General features: G+C 42.4%; 1 protein-coding gene across 2 annotated transcripts; it reads left to right on the top strand.

Moving 5' to 3' along the window:
- Positions 1-1047: 1047 nt before the first annotated feature.
- On the top strand, positions 1048-12460 carry LOC146570315 (excitatory amino acid transporter 1-like). 2 transcript variants are annotated; one of them, XM_085283288.1, is made up of 11 exons: positions 1048-1101; positions 1297-1413; positions 2683-2822; positions 2898-3035; positions 3925-4129; positions 4211-4253; positions 5943-6223; positions 6329-6562; positions 7927-8121; positions 8193-8327; positions 11450-12460. In XM_085283288.1, exons 3-11 carry the CDS (start codon positions 2684-2686, stop codon positions 11658-11660), a joined length of 1581 nt encoding a protein of 526 aa, XP_085139414.1. In that variant the 5' UTR covers positions 1048-1101; positions 1297-1413; position 2683; the 3' UTR covers positions 11661-12460. The 2 variants fall into 2 exon arrangements, with proteins under 2 accessions (XP_085139414.1, XP_085139413.1); XM_085283287.1 differs by having other exon boundaries at positions 2680-2822.
- The last annotated feature ends 594 nt before the right edge of the window (positions 12461-13054 follow it).

The following is a 13054-nucleotide window of genomic DNA, read 5'->3' as shown; positions in this document are numbered from 1 at the left end:
GCAGCCTCATCTGTCCTCTGCACAGGTCCGAGCACCATCAAAGGGTAAACGTGTCCAACCCCCCACTCTAACATCATCATCCTCAGGTGTTTAACTCACTTCCTGCTGAAAACATTTATCTAACAAGAAACACAGCACAACGTTTTGTTACTGCACACATTTAAAAAGCACGAGAAGAAGTGACGTAAGCTGAGAAACACCAAGTCTAAGGGCAGGGTGGCATACTGGGCAGCCAATCACAGCAATGAAGGGAGGCGGGGTTAACTGTCAGTATGGTGTGTGTGTGTGTGTGTGTGTGTGTGTGTGTGTGTGTGTGTGTGTGTGTGTGTGTGTGTGTCAAACCTCAAAAAAGATATTTAGTGTGAGTTCCATGGCCAGAGTAGAGGTCAAAGGTCACACATTGTGGGATCCATACGACTCCAGTTTCATTACAACTGGATGAAGAGTTTCTGACAGCGATCTAAAAATGAAACCAATTTTCACAAGATGTTACCGTTTCTGGCTTTAATGAAGAAGTTTCGGTCTGAGAAACAAGAGCAGCATAAAGTAAACCCAGCCTGCAGTCCGAAGCTTCGCCTCCAGCTTCACTAACAACCTCATCGTGTCAGAGATCAGAGCCGGTTCTCTGAGATGATCAGCTGATGCTGTTGTTTCTGTCGGTCAGATCCTGCTTTGAGCTCAGCCTGTTTTTAGGTATCGAAGGGCAGTATTAAAAATAGTAGCGAGTGTAGTAAAGCTGTCACAGGCCGATGTTCCTGCTTCATTCACTGCTGCCACAGTGACCGGGGAACAGTGTTTGTAGGAGGCTAGGCGACCTGATTTCAGGGGTATTCTTCACTAATTATACTCATCCCCCCGCAGGAACATGTTTCCATACAGTCAGGTCGCTCTTCATCTCAGCTTCAGTTTGTTCAGCTAATTGTGGTGCGTCGTTTACTCCAAGGAGTAACCTCAAACTATACCACGTCCCGAGGGAGGTGCGGCTTATTGTTTGATTGGCATCCTTTCACATAAATATGTGGATGCTAACCGAGCATCAAAGTCACACTTCAAGCTGAAGAAGGAGAGGAGTGCAGAAGAGGTGAGGAAGAGCGTTTGGAGGTGAGGAAGAGCTGGAACTTTCAAAGGCAGATAATGTGTCAGTGAAACAATCCTGTGATGTTTCTCAGAAACTTTTTCATCCACCTGGGCTTTACCTGAAAGTGTGTCACAGGGCTAACAGTGTTATTATGGGAGGATCATTATCTCACCCGCCCCCCTCCTCTGGATGCCCCCTCCTGTCTTTTCTGGTTGCAGTCGAGTTCTGGTTCCCACACCGAGGAGCTTCATCGCTCAGACTCTCTGTCCCTCTGCTGCTTTCTCTCCCTGCCGGGTCAACCTCAGCGTCTGAAGGGCCAACGCCACACCCAACAGGTAGGTGAAGAGCAGCATCTATCTCTGATTTGGATTAAAACGCCTGAATCTAAGCCATCATAGATGGTAACCCTACCTTAACCTTTCCTCATGCGATGGTAAACTTTTTCAATTTCAGCTGGAATAATTAATTTGTTTGCTCTCTAATTGCCAAAAATGTAATTAAAAACGAGATGCATTATTATCTCCCGGGGTTAGGGTTGGGGATGGTCATTACTGACGATAACTTAGACCTCAGAGAGGAAAGAGATAATGAAATACAGAATGGTAATAGAAATACTTCAGAGGGCTAAGTCACCCTAACTTTGGAGCAAAAAAGTACTTGGGTCTAGGAAAAATATGTCTTTTATGTCTAATAGAGTTATTATGTTTTCTGTCATCTGATTTTGAAGCCTTGGGAGAACAGTTAGGGATTCAGATTATCATCAGTGATGAATATTGCCTTGATTACTCTGCGGACATGGCAGCTGGAGTCTCAGTGCCGCTTATCTGATGTTTGATGTCCATTGCCTGGGATGAATTGTACTGTAAATTCTCCAAAGATGAGTTTGTGGTCCCAAAGTGGGAAGTACACACAGACCCTCACACTCACGATCAGATGACAACATTTACGTCACTCGTACCCAAGCAAGATCACAGACGTATAATTGAGGCTTTTGATGTGACAGGGTTCCCCTCTCAGCACCTATCAGGTCATAGGTGTCCCGTCTCAGGTTGGGGCAGTTTGTGTTTCAGCCACATGCTGTGGCACAGGCACAGTTTTAGAAATTAGATCATGTTACCTCTCAGATGAAATCTCACACATTAATTGGGACCTTGCATTTTTTTATGTTAAAAGATATTTAGTTGTTTCGAAGTAGGGAAATAATTCTATACAATGGGCTGGATATTAAACAAACCCAAGTACCCAACTCCTCTGGCGTAAAACGACCAACACAGTGGAGAATCCAACGAACGGCACAGAAGAAAACATGGCTAAAACAGCTCAAAGATGACATCGGAGATCGCAGAATAAATCTCGACGAGACCAGGACAATCGCCAACAATCGCAATGCATGGAAACGAGCTGTGAAGGAAATTCGACAACCACTGGCACCCACAGCAGCGTATGGGCTGAGGAGTTGATCCAGGCCTGGTGAAAATATAAGAAGGTGGATCCTTGACGGAAGCCTCAGTAATGAGCCAGTGCTTCAGTGCTGGTGAGTTCTGAAACCATCTAGGTTCACGAACCTAGTGACATCATGCTTCCATTTTTCATATTTTCAGCAGGATGCAGCGCATCAGGGAAAGCATTCACATTCGCACCATGAAGGCCAAGAGAAAAGTGGAGGAGATCTCTAAAGAGGACGTCCAGGCCTTCCTGAAGAAGAACTCCTTTGTGCTCTTCACAGTTGGAGCAGTTATTGTAGGTATGTACACCTGCTACAAAACAGAGACATCTCTTCAGTTTTGTAGTTGTTAATAGGAACGTGCTCTGACTGCAGGAATCGTTCTCGGATTCGCGCTGCGCCCCTACAAAATGACCTATCGAGAAGTGAAGTACTTCTCCTTCCCTGGAGAGCTGCTGATGAGGATGCTGCAGATGTTGGTCCTGCCTTTGCTGATCTCCAGTCTAATAACAGGTACAGTGCACAGCTCAGTGGTCATCCTCCAAGTTTGGAAAAGAAATGGTGACCAACCAGTCAGAAAAGTGGTTTGTAACTGTGATGGCGACAACTGCTGTAAAGTGTCATCAGCTACGTTCACCTTTAACCTCGGTATGATTTGTTATTAAGCTGTTTCCTTAAAACCTCTTAACATCATCAGCAAACCGTCAGGACTTTGGCTGTTACCTCTAAATTAGGCCTAAACGCTTTGTTGGTTTTACTAAGCTCCCTCTGGGTTAGGTGGGGTTTGGGTTATGTTAAAATCATTTTCCTAGCATTTTCACCTCAAGAAATCTTTGAGGATTGTGAAAATCTCTTTACATTACAGGTAAGCACTGATGGATGGTGTGCATTACTGTGTGACTTCACAACATAATCACTGTACATGCTGGGCTGTAATAACCTGACAGACACAAAATGTAGTAATTTTCACACCATGAAAAGATCAGCAGTGTCCCAGCTGAGCTGATGGAGGTGGTTCAGAGGGAGGTCGTCCCTACAAACTAATACTCACTGAGAGTCAGCCTTCAGCCCGGTCTGGTGATGAAGAGGTTCCCACTGATTCACTAACAAAAGAGGCAAAATTGAACTTTTTTTTCTGCTGTAACCAAGCATCGACCTCCAGGGTTGGAATATGTAGCTGAATTCTAAGTCAGTCATTACCATTAACCATTAATACTAAAATAAGTCATCCCTCTCCTCTCTCACTGAATACCTGTTTTTCTCTGACAGGATTTGTTTTTTAAACCATCAAATGTTCATCCATTAAACTCATATGTTGTTAGACGATTAATTCATAACATTCCTACTATGATCTGGAAAAACTGTGTTAATGATCAAACATATCCCGCCCTCTTTCCATCAGGAATGGCAGCTTTGGACAGCAAAGCCTCAGGAAAGATGGGCATGAGAGCCGTGATTTACTACATGACCACAACCATTATCGCAGTGTTCATCGGTATCATCATCGTGCTCATCATCCACCCGGGAAAAGGCTCTAAAGATGAGTTTGGGAAGCAGCAGACCATCGAGCAAGTCAGTCCTGCCGATGCCTTCCTGGACCTGATCAGGTAGCTACAACAGTGATGCAGTCACAGTTTTAACTGAAGTTAGTCCACGCTGTCTCAGAATGACCTGTTTTCTCATTTCAGAAATATGTTCCCACCAAACTTGGTCCAAGCCTGCACGCAACAGGTGAGCTTTATCTTTTATACCTGGTAAACTAGCTCCTGCAGCTGTTATCACTGGAACAGAAATGTTGGCATGTTAATCTCTCCAGCTGGATCATAGATCGTTTATTCCAACTACATGTTGGTGTGTACAGAGTGCTTGGAAATTTCAGCTGAACAAAGCTCAGTCTTTAAGCACTGATGAAACTTGACATGCTACTAGTCTTTTTAACCTGATGTCACCCTGAAGCTCTCACTGGGTCTGAAATTTTCCTTCCTGCCAACTCCAGCTCACTGAACGATTACAGCTCCAAGAATCTTTCAGCATGAACCCGAAATGAACCCACAGCTCGCTCCTTTTCACCTCTCACCTCTTCTTCACCCTCTCATTCACATAGAGATGCTGAGGTGCAGAAGTTTACCTCTCACTGGTTTCCAGGAGACAACAGAACAGCTCCAAACATGTCAAACTCAGAGCTTCATCTGACAAAATCAGCAGACACAGAAGTGAGACGATGGCTGTGCTGTGATTTCAGGTCCATTCACATGAATGTCTCACTTTATACAGCCTCCCTGACCGTGCCATCAGGCTGAGCTGGTATGCACTGCAGTCAGATCCAGCCTGAACATTAAAGTGACGTACACTTTTAAGTGAAAGCACTGAAGATGACTTTACCAGCAGTCCAAAAAACACTTAGCTTTGTTTAAAAAGTTTCATTTAAATAATTGACATTTACATTCATGAGAAAAGTTAAAGAACTCTTCTTGCTCTTCTTCACCACTCTCACACTGGCTAATGGCGCCGTACGACAAAAGTGGCCTCATATCCACTGATGAAGCTGCTGGTTTACTGTTGTTTCTGCAGGTCGTGCACCCCTCGATTTTTGTAACCTGGCATGTTTTGCTGCTGCTGAAGCAGCGGGGTTGAAGACACGCGTGTACAATCATGTTTTAATGATCCATCAGTGAGAGACTCCGAGATTCATTGATTTTACAGAGAGAGACAACTTCTGGTTGCAAAAAGTTTCTAAATAAAAGTTGTGCAGATGTTGACGGTGGAGAGGTTTTTGTATAAGAGCTGGTCTTGATTATCAGTAGATCAGAACCAAACCACGCTCACTCGGAAGAGGAACCTGATGAGAAATTAATGCTTAACAGGGACACTCAAACTGGAGTCCATTTTTAATCCTGATATGAGATAAAAAAGCAGTTAGGGGCAGATTTTTCCCTCTAAAAATTAAAACTCTCTAAACACGGGTGCACATTAACCAAACTCAAACCCCAGAGGGTTTACTTGTGATGGTGAAGAAGGACTTTGAATAGAAATTATAAATCTTACTGATTTTTTTTTCTCTTCTAGTAATACTTCCTGAATAACGTTATCTCCTGGTCTCCTGGAAAAAACGGTCATGATTTGATGGCTAAGTCTGAGCTGTAGACAGGCTGATGTTGATGCTGTTTAGACAGAGAATAGCAATCAGTTCAAATGGTTTCTCAATAAATATTGATCAAATATTCGCAAAGAAGAAATAAAATGCATCGTTTTTGGTTACTAAATGATGGTGGACGAGACAACGTCAGAGTAATATTACTGCGCCTATTTTTAAAACAATATAAACACTTTTAAGCCATTTACATCTAAACTCTCTGATTTGTTGCGTGCTGAACTGTTCCGCTCGTCTAACCTTATTCCTTTAATTCTCCCATTCTCCAGTTCAAAACCAAATATGGAAAACGAACAGTTCATGTGACGGTGACTGTGAATGACACCCTCTTTAACTCAACCAACGGCACCCAGGAGACCATGGAGATCACAAGAGAGGAAGTTATCCCGGTGCCAGGTCAAGTGAACGGGGTCAATGCTCTCGGGCTGGTGGTCTTCTCCATGTGCTTTGGTCTAATCATTGGCAACATGAAAGAGCAGGGCCAGCTCCTGCGGGATTTTTTTGACAGCCTGAACGAAGCCATCATGCGCCTGGTCGCCATCATTATGTGGTAAAACATCTGAGATTTCACTGGGAAATGTTTTGAATAAAAAGCAGTTCCCTGTCCACCATGAAAGTTATCTGCAGTAACGCACCACTCTTCACTTCTTCTCAGGTATGCCCCCATTGGCATCTTGTTCCTGATTGCAGGAAAGATTGTGGAGATGGACGATCTGACCCAGATGGGTGGCCAGCTGGGCATGTATACCATCACGGTCATCATCGGCTTGATGATCCATGCTGTTCTTATTCTGCCCACTCTTTATTTTGTCATTACTCGCCAGAACCCCTTCATCTTCATCGCAGGGCTCCTGCAAGCTTTGGTAACGGCTCTGGGGACCTCCTCCAGGTGAGCAACTTCTACCAAACTTCAACAAATGGAAGTTTTGGTGTTTTCTATTGACAGAAACACCAAAACACACCAATTTTCTTTTTGTTCATTAAATATACTTTTGCCAGAGAAGATGAGCCAAGTTACTCAAAAGACAGAAATATTTGACCTTAACTGGTGCATTCTAGTTGCAGTCATTGTTGTAAACAGCTGTAGTTGTAGCTGTAGATGTAATGGTTGATGTAAGTTGCGTTGGTTGGTTTCGTTGTCTAATGAGTGAGCCAAATGTGGCTGAAACTTAAAAAACTACAACTAAGATGGTCCAGTTTATATGGACTTCAGGTACATGTAAACTGGATCGTTTGGGTGAAACTCATCTTAAATAATTTCTGTCAATCACACATTAATTCATATCTGAGGGCCCTCAAAGATCCAAATAAATGTCTTCCATCTCACCATTTAGTTTTCAGGCTTTAACTTTGTCAAGGTTTGTTCATGTTTGAGGTTACTTACAAAAAAAGTATACTATACTCATAAATATGCACTGATTAGTCCGTAATTAGATTTTCTGACAAAGTGATCTGTTCTCATAAACTTAAGATTCATCTGTTACGTAGGAGCGGGCACCGGTTTGTGGAAGCTGTGGAAGGACATCTCCCGTTTTTGTGGATGTGGTTATTAGATATATGATCCTTCCATCTCCAGACAGCTGAAAATGAGTCAGCTAAACAAAAACAGCTGCTTCTAACATCATGCTAGCTAATGTTAGGATCAGATGTACTAAAAATGACACTTTCCTTCTAATGTGCTCAGCGTGCAATAAGTTTAAATCTACTGCAAAATCTGTTTCACTAACAGCAGCTAAAAGCAGTTAACAGAAGCTAACAGCAGCTGACAGTAGCATATCCAAAGCAACTTATCTCAGTATGGCCGTCATTGTTCAGAGGTGGTTTAGTTGAATAGTTGGTTAACTGGTTGTAGGTGGTTGGTTGCAGTTTTCAGTTTAGTTGACATGCTACATGCTGTAGGGTGTGTTGTTGCTGTTCAGTTGCAGTGGTTTGGGTAATGTCAGCAGTTGTTTTGCTGCTGTAGTTGCAGTAAATGGTTTAGTTCCAGGAGCAGTACGTAGTTGCAGCTGTTGTCGTAGATATATGAGCTGGTTATTGTTCTGTGAAAACCTCTTTCTAAAACACGATCTTGTTCTTCTTGTTGACATGTTCCGTTATTTTTACCACATTTATTGTTTCAACTAGAGATGTCTGTAAATGAGGCGTAAAAAATGAACCCGCTCTCGGTGCTGAGCACTATAATAGTGTGTCTGAAACACTTTTCTCTGTTTCTCTGGATGCTTTAAAATCCTCCTCCTCTCTGCTATCATGCAGCTCGGCCACGCTGCCAGTCACCTTTAAATGTCTGGAAGAAAACAACAGAATCGATAAGAGGATCACTCGCTTTGTGCTGCCCGTGGGCGCCACCATCAACATGGACGGAACCGCACTGTATGAAGCATTGGCAGCCATCTTCATTGCTCAGGTCAACAACATGGAGATGAACTTTGGACAGATTATCACCATCAGGTAACTAAAGTCCTAACAGGCGTCTTCATACTCAAACTCTGTGGATTTATGTCTCTTTCTCCTTCTAAAAGTATCACAGCAACTGCAGCCAGCATTGGTGCTGCCGGCATCCCTCAGGCAGGTCTGGTTACCATGGTGATTGTGCTGACCTCCGTCGGACTTCCCACTGATGACATCACTCTCATCATTGCAGTTGATTGGTTCCTGTAAGTACCTTCTTGTTGGTAATCACTGTTGGTAGACCAGTTCACTCATCATGTAAATGTAGGCAACAAGACCTTCACAAGTGCTGATCTTCATCAGCACTTTGTTGTGTTTGTCTTCATCGCCGGTGGCTTCACTGTTTTAGTGCTTAAAGGACCTCCGCTGTGCTGGTTAGACTCCGATTTATCCCACAGATTCCAGTTTGAACAGAGAGTCTTGGTGTTTCACGGGGCTCTGTACTCGGACCATTACACATGCTTCGCCAAGACCAAGGCCTTTAAACACAAGGCCACTGGATGGCTTTGGAAAATGTGAAGGAAAGCATAGATTTTGGACTTTTAACAGTATTTTCATATGTTTTACAAGTTTCACAGCCTTTCCTACTGATATGGCCATTCATACTACACCAAAGTATCTAAGTAAGAGATAAACATTATCAGAAAACATCTTGTTTTTCACCATCTACGATAGAAATTTCAAATTTATATTCAATTCAATTGTATTCATATCATGCAAAATCACAGCAGTTGCCTCAAGGTGTTTATGATGGTACTAAAGACAGAAAGAAAGAAACTACGAAAAATGTTGTATTTGATCACTACAGCTCACTCTGGGCAATCAGCTAGCAGAACCTTCTCTGTTGTTTTACCCATTTAGTTCTTACAATTTAAGCTGCATTGTGGCATATTTCTTTCATTTTCTACGGCCACTTTTATTTATCATGCAGAAAAGCAGAAAAACTGAGACATCCTGTTAAACTTACACTTCTTTTTCTTATACTAAAATATTTCAGGCATTAAACGCGCAGGTAAACCTCCTTACACTGACAGAAAGGCGAGTTTCACTGGTGTGATCCATTTAAAATCAAAGTGATCCATCAAGTAATGTGAGTTAGACATCCTTACAGTAGACGACATTAGAAAACATTGCATACACATACATTCAATAAAGCTACTGTTTAACAAACTGTTTAATGAACAAGATCAGCTTTGTGGGATTTGAGTACCTGGATGATTGGATCCACAGGGAGGTTAGTGTTGATGTTACCTTAACAATAACATTATTTCACCACTCTGTAATCAGTAGCTTTCCAGAACCTTCGCTTTTGAAACCACTCTTTTTCAGTGCTAATGTGAAAGGAGTCTTATCAAGTATAAACGCTGTTGTGTAAAGTACCCGTACATGAATTATCTCTCATTTAAAGGTCAAATACAGCTCCATGTCTACAACCACCTAGTGACACATTTTTCCCGCTCCCATGAGTCTCGCTCCACATCTTCCCTTTTGTATTAAATATTTTTGCAGTGAGTTTTAACATAGAAACATAATTAGGTTTCCCAAATTAATCGTTTCAATTAGAATACCCTTCCCTGAAATTACTCAGCTAACTGGGGTAATAAGAAAAAACTCTGCTCTAACTAGGATGCTTCAGGAGGACTTTCCACCTGGAACAGAAGGAAGTGAAGAGCCTGATATGCCAACTCTGCTCAGTTATCCTGGTTTATGCCACAAAGTCCGAATATCTATCGCCCATCCATTCATCTGTCCATCCAACCATCTATTCAATTCAATTTAATTCAACTTTTACAGCACCAAATCACAACAGTTGCCTCAAGGCACTTTATATTGCGTTATTAGTAGTAGTATAATATTTTACAATAATACAAAGAAAACAGAGAAAACTCCAACAATCATATGACCCCCTATGAGCAAGCACTTTGGTGACACTGGGAAGGAAAAGTTTTAACTTCCAGCAGAACCAGGCTCAGGGAGGGGCGGCAATCTGCCACCACCGTTTGGGGTGAGGGGAGGAAGACAGGACAAGGACATGCTGTGGAAGAGAGCCAGAGAGTAAAAACAAGTATGATTAAATGCAGAAAGGTCTATTAACATTTGATGCGTAAAGAAGAAACACTCAGTGCATCATGGGAATCCCCCAGCAGCCTGGTGAAAGTTTTAAGCCTCATCTTAAAAGTAGAGATAGTGTCTGTCTCCTGAATCCAAACTAGAAGCTGGTTCCACAGAAGAGGGGCCTGAAAACTGAAGGCTCTCCCTCCCGTTCTACTTTTAAATACTCTAGGAACAACAAGAAAGCCTGCAGTGCGAGAGCAAAGTGCTCTAATAGGGTGATATGGTACTACAAGGTCATTAAGATAAGATGGGGCCTGATTATTTAAGACCTTGTATGTGAGGAGCAGGATTTTAAATTCCAGATTTTACAGGGAGCTAATTAAGTGAAGCCAATACAGGAGAAATCTGCTCTCTCTTTCTAGTCCCTGTCAGGACTCTTGCTGCAGCATTTTGGATTAGCTGAAGGCTTTTCAGGGAAGAGCGAATAACGAATTACAGTAGTCCAGCCTAGAAGTAATAAATGCGATAAATGCATTAAGTACTTTTTCAGCATCACTCTGAGACAGGATATTCCTAATTTTAGAGATATTGCACAAATGGAAGAAAACAGTTCTACATATTTGTTTAATACGTGTATTGAAGGACATGTCCTGGTCAAAAATGACTCCAAGGTTCCTCACAGTGTTACTGGAGGCCAAGGTAATGCCATCCAGAGTAAGAATCTGGTTAGATACCATATTTCTAAGATTTGTTCAGCTGCTATGTTCAGCTTTTTGGTCTGTGGTTGCTGTTTTTATACCCTAACCAGAAAACCAGCTGGCTCTCAGACCAACTGGTGTTCTCCGTGTTTTGCTGTTTGCAGCTTCAGACACTCATACGTCTGTGTAATGAGAGCGTATGGAAGCCTGCAGGAAGCAGAAAGTTCAGAGAGGTGTGCAGGACGTTTGAAAGTAGGCCAATCCTTTCACGTGCTCCGCTCTGAAAGCTCATTCACAGACTGTAGACCTGTGATAAAGATTAAATCCACAAAGTTCCAGAAAGCTTAGTGTTTCCGAACAGGAACAACCTCTGCAGCATCCATTTCCACAGAATAAAAACTGTTTATTCTGCTTTCAGCAGGCTTCCAGAACACAATTATTGTTTTATAAATCAGGAGATTAATGAAGGTGTTTCTGTGGATCTTTTAAAGATTTCTTCCTTTGAATGGACAGTCTGAAAGCACACGTGCTCGCCCTTTGTGTGTCTTTGCCCTCTGACCTCTGGTTTCTTATAGGGATCGTCTGCGCACTACCACCAATGTCCTGGGCGACTCGATTGGCGCTGGCATTGTCGAGTTCCTGTCCCGACACGAGCTCCGCAGCAAAGATGTGGAGATGGGAAACTCAGTGCTGGAGGAGAAGGAGAGAAAGAAACCTTACAAACTCATCTCCCAGGACAGCGACTTCGAGAATGACAAACGCGGCCACAGCGAATCCAACATGTAGCTCTGAGGTCGGCAGGTGCGCATGTAGGGTTCCCGACTCCCAGAGCGGGGACCGGATCTACTGTCATGACTTCACATCGTGGCTTTGTTAACATTCCTTTACTGGTCCATCCCAGAGGCCAAAACCACATCATCCATCAGTGTGTCACATAGTTAGCTAGTGTCCGACTTGTGTTTGCTGCTCTAATTACAGGCTGGGCGTCGGCCATATAAAAGGACCCCCAATAAAAGGAAGTGGGGACAAAGCTCATCTGTTAAACTGAAAAATATAATCACACTCTGTGGTTTCAGTCACAGACTGTATAAAAAGATAGAAACAGTCATCACTAGTTTGACTCTAGACCTTCATTAATCTCACGATTTATTAAACACGACTCGGTAATAAACCATTCACTGAGGTCAAAGGTGAAGGGAGGAGGAGGGGCATATCAATACATACATCTGTGAAACAAGAGTTGCTCCCTGTTGGTTGTTACCAAGAATGAAGTTCCAATCTTTTACATATAGTCGGTGATTTTGACCTAATTTAAAATCCTAAAAGAGTTGCTTTATCTTCCTGACTTTAGCATACTGATATTGTGATTATTATTATTATTTTATAGCTTAGTGATACCGCCTCATGCACACACCTAAACCTTTGCACTCTGTGTGTGAGTCAGCAAGACTCACTGAGGTTTTTATAAAGTGCTAATGTACGTTAGACATGAAACATAAACGTGTTAACGTTAATGATTTCATCATAAAGCTGTAAATTGGTGTTTTGTTTATTCTGACTTCAGTGAAATAAACAGAGCAAATCACTTCCTGTCTGTGTCCTTTCATCTGAAATATGGAACATGAAATAATAAAATCTGTGTGGTATGAAATACAAAGGCTGCTTTGTTTGCATGCGTGTCAAATGAAGTGTGTCATGCACATTGAGGGTTTTGGAACAATTTGCAAACCGGAGACACAAACTGACGATCATGAGGAAGCTCGTAACTAATCAGGACGAGCAGCCGGCAGCTATAACAACTATAAAAACATCTCACAAACCTTCATCTGTGGCATATTTTTGGCTTTCTGCTAAATGCTTCTTAACTGCTGCTGGGTGTGTTGTAAAGTGTTGTGTGGCCCTCGTTACACCGACTCTCATTATCATTAGAATAAAGCACTGTATGAATAAATATTTAAAAAATTTGGCCTGAGGAAGTATATAAACCCTCTCCTCGTTCCTGCTGCTCTCTGACTCTGATTGGTCACTTTCAAAATAAACTTCCTGTTTCCCCCTGCTGGCCATCAGAGAGGTTGCAGGATCTGATTAAACTCCTGGATTAAAGCTCCGTCCATATTTCAGAAGATAAGTCTGCAGTCCTTCAGTCACCGGCTCGAGTCTCGTAATTTGATTTGATATAC

Source organism: Mchenga conophoros, linkage group LG7 (genome assembly GCF_057382185.1).
Source record: "Mchenga conophoros isolate Kocher_MC1m ecotype Shallow Benthic linkage group LG7, M_conophoros_male_GT1.1, whole genome shotgun sequence".
Taxonomy (NCBI): Eukaryota; Metazoa; Chordata; class Actinopteri; order Cichliformes; family Cichlidae; genus Mchenga; species Mchenga conophoros.
The sequence above is the reverse complement of the archived record's forward strand: the minus strand, read 5'-3'. Positions and strand labels throughout refer to the sequence as shown.

What these genes read in the sequence shown, in the direction of transcription:
- LOC146570315 (XM_085283288.1), top strand. Translation starts at nt 2,684, where the DNA reads ATGCAGCGCATCAGGGAAAGCATTCACATTCGCACCATGAAGGCCAAG. An exon ending in GCTCTGGGGACCTCCTCCAG is followed by an intron (nt 6,563 to 7,926) that starts GTGAGCAACTTC and finishes GCTATCATGCAG; the next exon opens with CTCGGCCACGCTGCCAGTCA. An exon ending in GGACAGATTATCACCATCAG is followed by an intron (nt 8,122 to 8,192) that starts GTAACTAAAGTC and finishes TCCTTCTAAAAG; the next exon opens with TATCACAGCAACTGCAGCCA.